At 41.2% G+C, this 12,902-nt stretch overlaps 2 protein-coding genes across 7 annotated transcripts in view; one reads left to right on the top strand and one right to left on the bottom strand.

Moving 5' to 3' along the window:
* Nucleotides 1-1,566: 1,566 nt before the first annotated feature.
* zbtb42 (zinc finger and BTB domain containing 42) lies at nucleotides 1,567-6,795 on the bottom strand. 4 transcript variants are annotated; one of them, XM_080202617.1, is made up of 2 exons: nucleotides 6,709-6,795; nucleotides 1,567-5,285 (listed from the first exon to the last, which is right to left on the bottom strand). In XM_080202617.1, the coding sequence occupies exon 2, from the start codon at nucleotides 5,269-5,271 to the stop codon at nucleotides 3,847-3,849; it is 1,425 nt and encodes a 474-aa protein (XP_080058743.1). In that variant the 5' UTR covers nucleotides 5,272-5,285; nucleotides 6,709-6,795; the 3' UTR covers nucleotides 1,567-3,846. The 4 variants fall into 4 exon arrangements, with proteins under 4 accessions (XP_080058743.1, XP_080058745.1, XP_080058744.1 ...); XM_080202619.1 differs by lacking the exon at nucleotides 6,709-6,795 and adding an exon at nucleotides 5,823-5,979; XM_080202618.1 differs by lacking the exon at nucleotides 6,709-6,795 and adding an exon at nucleotides 5,679-5,746.
* Nucleotides 6,520-12,902, top strand: part of akt1 (AKT serine/threonine kinase 1) — a 122,398-nt gene continuing 116,015 nt past the window's right edge. The window contains exon 1 of one of the 3 annotated variants that reach the window (XM_080202609.1): nucleotides 6,520-6,652. In XM_080202609.1, the coding sequence (XP_080058735.1) occupies nucleotides 6,559-6,652 (94 nt within the window). In that variant the 5' untranslated portion in view covers nucleotides 6,520-6,558. Of the gene's footprint in view, nucleotides 6,653-10,098; nucleotides 10,118-12,902 lie in introns of those variants that run through there. The other 2 variants (XM_080202612.1, XM_080202614.1) reach the window with 2 other exon arrangements.

Raw genomic sequence — 12,902 nt, 5'->3', positions numbered from 1 at the left:
TACCACCCCAGAAATACGAACATATTGTCTTGCCTTATACTCCAGCATTGTTGCATTGTTAGACAAGGCTTTCAGATGAGATATTAAGCCAAGGTTCTGTCTTCCACTTTAGGTGAAAATAATGATCCCATGGCACCATTTGAAAATCAGGCGAGTTCTCTTGGTGTCCCATTCAACATTTATTCTTCAACCGATATCACCAATGCAGGTTCATGAGACGTGTCTACGTGCAAGTTGACTGCATCATCCAACAGTGACTATGCTTCCTCCAAAGTGCTTCAATTTAGTACTTTTGAACATCCAGAAAACATGAAATTAATGCTAATTTTTTCATTATATTTGCCAAGATGTTAATATCAGTTGAGCTGTATTAATTTTAAGTTGCATTTTTATAGACTTGGGTGAATTATAAATTGACAATATTGTAGCTTAACTTGTAAAATGGAAAGTGGTCTTATTTATCCCAAAAGGTCAGTGTGGTTCTTGCATTAAAGAATCTCAGGCCGCACATTAATCCATAATTCAATAACTATCATCAGCTCATTTATTTTGGAAGGGATGGCAATGAGATCAGAAATTATATAAACCACTGCAACGTTTTACTCCAATCTTCAACCACATCATGCAGAAAAAGTTCTGTATGAATTTCTGTTCTGTGGAGCATTTAAAGCATTGGAGTACAAAGTTAATTATAGAAAAAGTTTTATCAATAACTCAAAAGGCAAATGTTTGCGTTGTGTAGTCGAGAATGTGCCATTAATAAATGGTTTGCATATGGAATAGTTTAATAATAAGGTAATTGCTAACCTTCACCATGTCAGATGCAGCATTGTGATTAAGGCGGCAGTTCAGCATATATTCATGCAGATAACAATAACTGTGCTGATCTTAGATGTTAATATTTCAATATATTCTATGAATATTGATTGTACAATAATTTTGTTAGACAGAAGGTTAAGAGATAACTTAATAGAAGCATATAAGATGATCAGAGGATTAGATAGAATGGACAGTGAGAGCCTTTTTCCTCAGATGGCGATGGCTGGAGCAAGAGGACATAGCTTTAAATTGAGGGGTGATAGATATAGGACAGATGTCAGAGGTAGGTTCTTCACTCAGAGAATTGTAAGGGCGTGGAATGCCCTGCCTGCAACAGGAGTGGACTTGCCAACATTAAGGGCATTTAAATGGTCAATGGATAAACATATGGATGATATTGGAAGTGTAGGTTAGATGGGCTTTAGATTGGTCGCACAGGTTGATGCAACGTCGAGGGCTGAAGGGCCTGTACTGCGCTGTAATGTACTATGTTCTAAACCTTTAAGAGGGTCTTGTATGGATCCAAAGCAGAATTACTTTTAACAAAACCTGTTATGCAAGAATACTTGCAAAGCTGTAAATATAGCAAATGAACCACCAAATAGATTTTAAAATGAGTTCAAATAGTAGGTATCTTATCAGCACTATATTACATTAGGCAGAGGAGCATTGCGATAAAAGTTAAAACTGAAGCAATCGGTTTTAAGTGTTATAGATATTTCACAAATGCAAAACGAGAAGGCTCTATCACTGGTGCAACAGCCTATGTTTATTCTACAGATAGATTTAAAGAAACATGCCAAAAATCATGAAAAACAACACTCCAATAAAAGTCGTAACCCTGGAACTTTTCATCAGTGTCACTCTTCAACAAGGCACTGGATAGACAAATCCAAAAACTGTAAAAATCACAATGGTGATATTCAAATTCCAACCTTTCATCTGTAACATCCCACATTCAATGTAATTAGCTTATCTTCCACCATTAAAAAAATACACGCACAAGTAAACGTCAGTTCTTTTAATAAGAGTTGTTCAATTTTCTGAACAAGTTGCAACTGTGCATGGGTTATTTAATCCATTGAATGAGGTAATATATGAAGGCACGTCTTCACAAAATATACAGGCATTTAGACTTCGCCATTAACAAAAATACATAAGCACACAAAATTAGGAATCTTAATATACTTGAACTTTTTAGATTTTGCTAAAACTAAAACAAAAAAAAAACTCATCACGATTGTCACAGTTTTACAACACACTTAAACAGTGGCAAAAAAAAACAAATTAAAAGACACCTTGCTGAATAAGCGCTAACAGGTTTAATTTAAAACAAAAATCACCCTTCACTTTCCGATTGTCTTCTATAGACCGTACAGAACACTATTGTTAAAATTTAGACAAGGAAACATTTTCCTATAAAAATGCAATAGAAGTTTTGTAAAAAAACAAAATTAAATTCCATTCTAATGGCTCTGCTACATTCTTACTATAAAACTCTCCATTAATAAATTTCAAGGATAGGAATTATACACAGCAACTTTGTAAAGATCACAAAAAACTATAAATAAAATGTTTCTGATTATACAAAACTTTTACAGACCTTACCTGTTTTATATTTTATGTTAGATGACTAGTCTCCAGTTTTAAAATTTTCCTTGAACCTGCTTATTAAGCAGTTATGGTAAATTGAATTAAAAAAAACCCAAGAAAACCCAGAGTGCAACATAAATATTTTCAAGTGTGCAATACAAGTTTTTTTTTAAATATACATGAAATGAGTGGTTTTTGATCTTCAAATTTTTTTAAAGAAATTGAATTCACATTTTCCTTCTTCAAAACCTTTTTTTTGTTCCAGTATGATTCAGTAATACACAATAATGACCAGGGGACTCATTACTGAAAAAAATTCCATTAACAATAATAAACACCATAAGTTTTGTTTGAGAACACAAGACTTATGCATTTAAATAAGAAAACTCTAAACATCATCAGTAGTAATTGCTGTTTTTGAATCTTTTGTCATAGAACTCAAATTTTCATAAAATTGCCCATTTGCTGCCTTGGCATAAAAAGTCTATTAAATTTTAAGAAGATTAAACTTCTATAAAATAGTTCAATTTTTTTAAATTCAGTCTTTAACAACAAAAAAATCCCCACTCCATCCCAAACCATCAAAATGCTATAAATAGTGTCAAGTTTCATCAGGAGAAAGCAATAACATTTAGTAGTTGTTCTTAGTGCTATATTCCAATCACAGCAAACAACAAAAATACAACACTTCATGACTGAATTTCTCCAGGAGGTAAGACCACATATTCAAAATTCATAGCTTAAAGCTGCAGTACTTCAGTGCAAAACATCACAGTTGATTTACCTCTCATTTGGAATGGTATTGGGTCATGTTGCTAAGTGAAATATCATGGCATCAAGCGTAACTATGTACAGTAAAACTGTACTTCAGAAGGAGTAAGAGTGTTTGCTCAGGTATTAACAGATCAAGCTAGCCATTTAACAACTACCAGCATCAGTTTTATTTTGCAAGCTAGCTTTCAGTCTGCAAAACATGGTATTGTTCGATTAGTGGGTTGAAAATTGATTTTCAAATATGGCTACTATATTTGATGATTGACTAATGATTGATCCTGCAGCATACAAGATTATGACAAATCTGTACACTTAAATCCAAACTGCTGGGGAAAAGGAGAAACAGAAACAAGGAACTGAGGTCTCTGAATCTTTCAGCTGTTTAAAGAGAAATTGTGATATTCCCTTAGTATAACAATTGGATATCATCGAAACAAAAAAATCAAGTTAAAATATTACAATATTGTTTCCTATGAAATACTGCAGCTTTAACAGATTTTCTTTTAAATATCGAAAGCAGACTTCTTTTCACACATTTTATGCAAGAAAGCCATGCAGTGGAATTTGTTTCTTTACACCTTAACCTAAACCATGCAAGGTTTCCAGAGATGAACATTAATTTTAAGCAGATATTCAGATTTGCTGCAAAGGGTTCGAACATTATCTAATAGCAATACTCTTTACAAGACCACAGTGGAACTTGCGTATGTGCCTATACAGATCACCTGACTGCGTAAATCGTCTTTCACACCATTTGCACGCATGTGGTTTCTCCCTGGTGTGCACAACTGTGTGACGGCTGAGATTATGAGAGTACTGGAAGCTCTTTCCACATTGACCACAGGTGTATGGCTTTTCACCTGAGTGAGTTCGTTCATGACGTTTTAGTGTGTACATGCAGGAAAAGGTTTTCCCACACTGTGAGCAGGTGGGCATGGAGCCATCCGAAGGCATTTTGGCTCGAGGGCCATCTTTTTCCCTGAAGTGAGTGCTCAGGTGAAGCTGAAGAACGTGCGGGCTCGGGAAGCCTTTGCTGCAGAGGGGGCAGATGAAAATGTGTCCTGTCGACATTACCATCCTCGTGTTTGTGACATCAGACGATGGCATGTCATCCTCACTCCCATCCCGTTCGTGCTCTGCTCCTTCAGTATTTGTCACACCATTCCCTGGGAACACAGGTCCAAATCCAGCTAGCATACTACTGGCAGAATTCCCACTCTGACTCGCAGGATCCATTTCTTCACTGTCCTCCTGGTCTGACAGCAACTCATGTTGATCTCCAACAAGTGGCACGGTGCCCTGCTGCTGGCTGTCGGAGGCCAGCTGTCCAGAAACATAGGGGGAGTAAAATAAATCTCTTCCAGATACAGGCTTGAAGGACAGATCTAGAGCACAGTCCACATCAGCTGAGGCCTTGATATGGTCAACAGCTCTCTGAGGCAAAGCTTCTGTGGAAGTACTGACACTGGGCTTTGTTTTTCCAGCTGCTGTGTTGCTGGATTCTGGGTCTGTGGATACAGAATCGATACCTACAAGATCAGAGAAGCCCCCGCAATGTCCATTAATCTTTTCACTGTTTGCAGGCTTTTTATAATCCGCAATTGTACAATTTTTCTTGTTTTGTGCGTCAACGTTTCGCGCTGTTGGCTCATCGCTTTCTGAGGAACTCTCTTCTTTCACAGGTCCGAGTGCATTACTATTTGTTTTTCCATCCACACACAGCTCTTTATCTTTCAGTTTCCCCTTGCAGACTTTCACAATGTTGTACATGTGAAGGTAGCTGGCTGCAGCCAGCACATCTTCCACTGGCAGACTATTAAACTGAAGTTTTCCCTCATACATGAATTCAAGAAGCAGGCCAAAGGCAGGAGCTGTGACAATGTCACTGTTCAAATGCACAATGTCTCTTTTGTCCAGCTGGTCCCTGTAGAATAGATGGAAGTACATGCTACATGAAGCAAGCACTGCTCGATGGGCTCTAAACTGAACGTCTCCAACTAGAACAGTACAATCACACAGAAAGCCCTGGTGACGCTGCTGACTCAGACACTGCAGCAACTGCCGGCTATGGTCTGGAAACTCCATTCTTCCTTCATAACCTGCTTTTCAAAAAACAAACACGAAAAGCGAACACAAATTAAAACAGAAGAAAAATATACCAGCGTGCATTTAATTAAAACTGCGCCATCAGCGGTCTTAAAAAAAAACACAAGGGTCTAAACATTGCAAAAGACTAATAAACTTAACGATTGCTCGAATTTGTACCCAGTGTTGGTGCAGATGGCATCTGAAACACGACAGCTGTCAGAAAAATGTTATCAATTAGGCAAATCGAGTAACGATCATTTAAAGCAATTAGTTGCCCCCCCCCCCCCAGTAATCAGCAAAAACTTTTCTCACTTCAGAAAGTGACCCCAAAATAATAAAAAAGGGAGAAACAGAGATACAATGATCGCTCGAATGGCGAGCAAACAACTGTTTACTGTTAATACCTTGACCACAGGCAGAGACAGAGGAAAAAAAGGCATTAAAAAATCATTCTCACGCCCCCTTTTTTTTTGATTCACTCCTCCCTTCAGGGCGTCAATATTCTGTGTGAAAGAGAGGGGGGGAGAGAGAGAGAGAGAGACACCCACCGAGTTAAATCGGTTGTAAATCCGAAATGGATCCTGAGGGAGAGTGGCCGCGAAACAGAGGAGAGAAGAGAGAGAGAGAGAAAAGCTGGGTGTACTAACTCCAGGAACAAGCTGGAGAGTCAGCTGCTCTGACATGACTGGCAATGGAAATGCTACCTCCAGCTGTGCTCCTCCAATGCCATATGTTCCTTTAACTCTGAGTTCGCAGCCAACAAACCAGCAGCCGTGGGGGGGGGGGGGTGCAGTAGCTGTACTTGTTCACCATTGTCCAACAAAGCAACATTTCTCCCTCCTCTACCAGTGCCTTTATTTTTTTTAAAACACCCCCACCCCACCTCCTCCTCCTCCCAAAAAAAAAGCAAAACTTTCTCAAGTTTTTAAAAAAAAATCTATCGGGGGGGGGGGGAATTAATGACAAAGTCTTGACTCAACTCTCTCTCTAATACCTTGTTACTTTGGCCTAGGGGGGCAGCAGTGATAAGGCAGTGAAAGAAAAAGGAAGAGGGGAGGAAAAAAAAACACACACACACACACACTAACTCCGAGCAAAGCCCCGAATCCACAACAAAACTTGTGTAGAGAGAGAGAGAGAGAGGAGTGGGGCCAGGCTGCTGTACAGTAAGAGTGGCAGCGCCTCCTGCCTCTACCTGTGCCTGGCCCCCGCGGCGCTCCAGGTGTTGCACTTACCTGGGCAGAGCGAGCGGCGCGGCGGCTGTGGGCTCCGGGGCCAGCGCTCATGGGGCCAGTGTGTGGTGCCGCCGCCGCCACCGCCGTGTGGTCCCTTCATCTGCGGCCCAGATGTTCCAGTGTGGCCGCGCAGCCAACTGTTGGTGAGTCTGTGTGTGTGTGTGTGTGTGTCTGGGGCGCCCGCTCTCGCGATATTTACCTATTGAACAGAGCTGGTTAAGGTCAGTCAGCAAGAGCTAGTGGATGTGTTGTGTGTCTCTCTCTATCTTTCCACCTAGTGCCCTGCTGCTGTCTTCATTACTACCCCCCCCCGCGTCTGCATTCACCCTCTTAACCCACCTCCTCCCAGCGTTGCCACTCACCCTGTCAATCCACCCCCATACTGCCTTCATTAACCATTTCAACCCAACCACCACTGTTTTCACTAACTCTGATGTGGAGATGCCAGCGGTTAGATTGGGATAAGCACAGTAAGAATTCTCACAACACCAGGTTAAAGTGCATTTAACCTGGTCTTTAACCTGGTGTTGTGAGACTTCTTACTGTGTTCACTAACTCTGACAGCTCATCTCATCTCCCCCCACCCCCACTGTTTTCACTAACCCTGTCCGCCCACTTCATCTCTCCCCCCCCGCCCCACTATTTTCACTAACACTGTCAGCCCACCTCATCACCCCACCCACTGTTTTCACTAAACCCACCTTCCACCCCACTTTTTCATTAACCCTGTCGGCCCTTCTCATTCCCCACCACCCCACCCTCCCCCCCCCCCACTATTTTCACTAACCCTATCAGCTTTCTTCATCCCCCCTTCACTGTTTTCACTAACCCTGTTAGCCCGTCTCATCTCCCCCCCACGTTTTCACTAACACTGTCAACCTGCCTCCCCCCCTCCCTGTTTTCGCTAACCCTGTAAACCCACCTCTTTTCTCCGCCACTGTTTCTCCCCACAACTGTTTCCCACCTCCACCACTGTTTTCACTAACCCTGACATCCATCCCGCACTGAGATCCACGTTGTACTCATGTTAACATCAAGGTAAATAAATGTAGATTTTGTTTTTACCCAGACTCATGTTAAAGCTTGGTAAATAAATGTAAATTTTGTTTGACCCAATTCACTGTCAACACTTGTATTTCATTAGAGATGATTAGCACCATTTTACGCATCTGTTATTGAGGATTGAAGTGGATACTTTCCTCGTCTAATTATTGCTTTTTCGATGCCATTCTTTCCCACTCTTGCCCCTTGTTCACTGAAAGATGCAGGGCACTATTCAAAGAGGAATAAGAAGTTCTCCATTGGCCAATGTTTGTCCTCAGCTAAGTCGATCCAAAACAAATGCTGTTGGTGGAATGTTTATGATTTGTAAAATAACTCTTGTGTTTCCTATAGCAACGGTTGCTGGAACTCAAAAGGAACGCTGCGAAACATTTTAGGAAATTTCCAATAAAATATTAATGCAGATCTTTTTTTTGGCCAATATTCATCAGGAATGACTGTAACAAATGGAAATTTAGCAATGGTTAATGGCTGCTTTTAATAGTTGTTCCCCACCTTTGTTGGCATTTATGATTTCCCAATTACCCTCTCCCTTTACTACTGTGCTGCTAATTCAAGGGGACTTGTTCCTTGTTCAATGAAAGGCCCATGACACTACTTAAAGAAAAGCATCTTGTTCTCCCAGTTCCCTGGCCAATATTTGTTCTCAACCAACTCTGTCCAAAATAAATGCCATTTGTGGAATCTTGTAATGTGCAAAGTAACTCCTTTGTTTGCTTACAAAGCAACAGTCACTGCACTCAAAAGTACCAATGAGTTCAGCTAACCTCCACATTGAGATTCACCAGTGAAAACCAACATCTTATCTCTCTGTGGCATAGTATAGCAATCAGGTGTCATGACAGTATTCCTTTATTAAAGGATCCTTAATAGAATTACAATTACAAAAACTATCACAACTTTTAGATTTCTTCCAGATGCTATGGTTTCCTCCCATAGTCCAAAGATGTGCAGGTTAGGTTGATTGGCCATCCTAAATTGCCCCTTAGTGTCCTGGGATGCGTAGGTTAGAGGGCTTAGTGGAGTAAATATGTGGGATAATGGGGATAGGGCCTGGGTGGGATTGTTGTCGGTGCAGACTCAATGGGTTAAATGGCCTCCTTCTGCACTGGAGGGATTCCATGGTTCTATGAACTGCCACATTCTAATACTTTCCTGTGGAATTAATTTTAGGCAGCACGGTGGCACAGTGGTTAGCACTACTGCCTCACAGTGCTAGGAATCCAGGTTTAATTCCTGGCTTGAGTCACTGTCTTTGCGGAGTCTGTATGTTTTCCCTGTGTCTGCATGGGTTTCCTCCAGGTGCTCCTGTTTCCTCCCACTGTCTGAAACACATGCTGGTTTGGTGCATTGGCCATACGAAATTCTCCCTCAGTGTACCCAAACAAGCACTGGAATGTGATGATTGGGAGATTTTCACAGTAACTTCATTGCAGTTTTAATGTAAGCCTACTTGTGACACAAATAAGGAAACTTTAAAACATTTTAATTTAAGAGAATCAAGGGATATGGGGACAGGACTGGAAGTTGGAGTTGAGGTAGGAGATCTCATTGAGCAGTGGAGCAAACTTGAGGAACCACAGCACTTGACTCTGCTCCTATTTTTTATATTCTTAAATAGGTGCATACCAGAAGGAAAGCTCGACTGTTGTGGCATTATTTGATTTGCTCCAAATTTCAAGGCAGAAGCCATTACAGTTGTTCTGCAAATTTGGGGCAGAATATTTCCTGTCGCCTTTGGGATCCAGCTGTCAGACACAAATCGGGGGGCTGGGCTGGGTTGGGGGAGTTGGGGGGTGGGGGAGTTGGGGGTCAGGACCCAACTGTCAGGCACACATCAGGGACGGGGCTGTGCTGGGCTGGGTGGTGGGGGGGTTGCGGTGGGCAGAACCCGGCTATCAGACTCAAATCGGGGGGAGGGAGTGCAGTCAGAAACTTGCAGTGTTTGGGCAACAGTCACTCATCTGGGATTTTTTTCAATTAATGATCAGAGGGTGGGTTTGCTGTCCACTTAAGGACAGTGGGTGGATTGTCAAAACTGAAGGACGTGTGCCAGTTTGAAATGAGCAGCAGGATGCCATGGCAAGTAAGTGAGAGGGAGGGTGCTTCAAATGGAAGCACTTCCTTCTTCAAATCTCTCACACTTCAAATTAAAAAAGGCCTTTGCAGCCTGGCCTGCAACAGTTGCTGAAGCCAGGAACCCTGGCAGGAAAAGAGAGTATTTGAGCCTGCTTGCAGTGCTGCCATCCCCAGCTTGGCCTCCAGGCAGCCTCCCCCCTCATGTGGGGACCTGGAGGCCAATTGGAGAATCCCAGTCAGCCTCCAACAATAGGCCTTTAATTGGTAACCCACCACTTATGGTTGAGTAGCCTTGTCACACCCTACCGTAACTCCAGAAAATGGCCCAGGGCAGGATGGAACCCAGGGATCAGCACACTAACTGATTACACTATTTTTGTGCCTGCCAGCCTCAGTGCCAGCCCCCGTCAAAACCTCCAACTCTGCCCTTGGAGTCAGGGCCTCACTGGAATCCAGAGAGAGTTGATGTGAGTTTTCTTTTATTCAGTCGTGGGACATGTGATTTGCTGGCTGGCTACCATTTATTGTCCACTCCTAGCTGCCCTTGAGAAGGTGGTGGTGAGCTGCCTTCTTGAATCGCTGCAGTCCATGGTCAGTGGGGTTGATCCATAATGCCGTTAGGGAGGGGATTCCAGGATTTTGACCCAGCGACTGCGAAGGAACAGCAATACATTCCAAGTCAGGATGGTGAGTGGCTCGGAGGGAATGTTGTGGGTGGTGGTGTTCCCATGTATCTGCTGCCCTTGTCCTTCTAGATGGAAGTGGTCGTGGGTTTGGAAGGTGCTGTCTAAGGATCTTTGGTGAATTGTGGCAGTGCAATGCAGATTGCTGGAGGGGATAATCTCATTTAACTTTGGTTTGACTTGCAAAACTCAGTATTTAACTGCTAAGAGAGATGTGCTGTCCATGTCCATAAACTTGCATGTGAGTCATTCCCTTCTGGGCAAAAAAAAGCTATCTTCTACCAGGTACTGTAAGTCAGGTACTGGATTGCAACAAAAGACTCAGGTGTAAATTTGAACAAGCAGAAATATCATCATATGATAAAGATTCAAAAGTAACAATTGTGACAATTTCTATTAGGCTGAAAGTACAATCTAAATGTGATTCAAATGTTGGCCAATAGACTCTAAAGTGTGGGAGTGTTGTGGCACATTGTATGTGCCACGCCACACAGGATGGGCACAAATTAATGGCCATGATTCTTCACATAGCAAGTTTTTAAATTCAGCCATCTTACTAGAAGGAGGCGCCGTCCCAAAGGGAGAGAGTAAAAATTGGAGGGAGAGGCACCCTGGGCCACTCTTGGCAACCTCATAGCAGTTAGTTACAGAATGGCATTGGCATAGTGCTTGAGAACAGATTGTCTCCTTGTCATCTTGGCTAAGATGTAATGTGTGACTCAGGGGAGGGGGCTAGGAAGGAGATAAGGAAAATTAAATCTAAAAATAAAGCCCTTTAGAAGTGAATCTTTACAGATTATTCACAATAGTTTTGTTTTACTGTTCACAAACGTATGGAGTTGCTTTTATATCTGGCTTAATTTGATACTTAAATACACATGCACTGAATCGAATAATGTCTCAATTTAAATATTCCAATGTTTTACCAGATCCAAATTCAGTTGCTCTCCCCAAATGCTTTATCAGATTTTTCCGTGCCATACTGGTAGAATTGTAGTGAGTTAGGTGCAATTGGAACAATAATAGAGTCATTGTAATTCACCTCAGTTGAGGCTAGGAAGGAGAAAACCAGTCAATGTTCTTTCTCATGATCGTTGTCTAGTGCTGGGAATGCATATGTGAATGCATAGAATCAGTCAAATCTCTTGCCAGCAGTAACTGCCAGATAACTTGGGCAATGTGTCTGAGCACATGCATGGAACACAACACTCCATCAAAAAAAGTGGAGAGTCAAAAGTGTGTGAGAAAAAGAAGCTTCAACTTCAAATGTGTTTTGAATGTTGAAAATCAAATGCAAACTGTTTTGAAAATAGTTATAGCTGTGAATTAAATGCAGTTTAGCTCACTATATAGTGCAAATACAATACATAATTAATTGAGTTAAGGAAGACTAGCTTTTAACAATTTCTATGAAGCAAAAGCAAATACACCATGCCAAACAATGTCAGAAAAGATTGTTCTAAACAGCAGATACTTGGTAAAAATGCAGTTGTATTTTGTTCAAAAATATTATTAATAAATTATATTTTGTTTTAAATAATGCTACCAAGAAGTTACATATCCATATGTTCTGCATCTAACAGTATTTCTCATATTTACAGTGGTTATCTCTGCCTCAGAGTGCCAGGGACCCAGTTTTGATTCCCAACTTGGTCACTGTCTGAGCGGAGCCTGTACGTTCTCTCCGTGTCTGCGTGGGTTTCCTCCGGCTGCTCCGGTTTCTTCCCACAGTACGAAAGACATGCTGGTTAGGTGCATTGGCCATGCTAAATTCTCCCTTGGTGTACTGAAACAGGCACTGAGATTTTCACAGTAACTTAATTGCAGTGTCAATGTAAACCTACTTGGAAGACGAAGAAATAAAGTTTATTTTTAGAAGCTGGCACATTTGAATGTGCGTAATCACAGATGCATAACACCTCCAAAGTATCATACTTCTGGAGCACCACAGGTGCATAAGGTGAAAAAACACCACAATTGGCTTAAATATCTGCATATCTGGCTCATTTTGAATTATTCACACTCATCCATTAAGTAACCAAAAGAAAACCAAACAATAATTTTTGTTGTTGAAGTTTGACCAGTAAGTACCACAGAACCATTAACCTACTGAATTTGTTGCACATGATTTCTAGCTACTGTTTTTCTTTTTCACATAAAATAGATGCACATAGATAGATATGGAATTTATGAGACAAGCATGCGATATTAAAAAAAAACAAAGCTTACTCATTAAATCCATTACTTAGTGATAAAAAGTCTACATGGAGTTTCTTTCAGGTGGCTGTTTTTTGGTTTGGGCTAAAGTTTCCAGCTATTGAAAATTGTTGAGTGAGAATGAGGTACATAATCAAAATTGTATCTTTCAAACTTCTTATTGTAGAAGTATAATATCAGAAAGCACCATAAAAACTTATGTCACTATTCAGCCTGACTTGAGAAGGAATAGGGAGTTTTCCAGCTGCAGTGGAGAGTTGGTTAAAAAAAAAGTTCTGTCACAGGATTTAATTTCCATCTTCAAATTTTGAAAAGGCATTTATATAGCATCTTTAACATAGTAAACCAAACC

The sequence above is a fragment of the Carcharhinus amblyrhynchos genome, chromosome 14, assembly GCF_965287045.1.
Source record: "Carcharhinus amblyrhynchos chromosome 14, sCarAmb.v2.hapA, whole genome shotgun sequence".
Taxonomy (NCBI): Eukaryota; Metazoa; Chordata; class Chondrichthyes; order Carcharhiniformes; family Carcharhinidae; genus Carcharhinus; species Carcharhinus amblyrhynchos.
This window is presented reverse-complemented; position numbering and strand designations above follow the sequence as displayed.

Excerpts from the sequence above, each read along its gene's own strand:
- zbtb42 (XM_080202615.1), bottom strand. The coding sequence starts at position 5,473 with ATGCCATCTGCACCAACACTGGGTACAAATTCGAGCAATC. Across the intron at positions 5,286-5,433 it reads GGGTACAAATTCGAGCAATC|GTTATGAAGGAAGAATGGAG; the intron begins GTTAAGTTTATT and ends TTTGAAAAGCAG.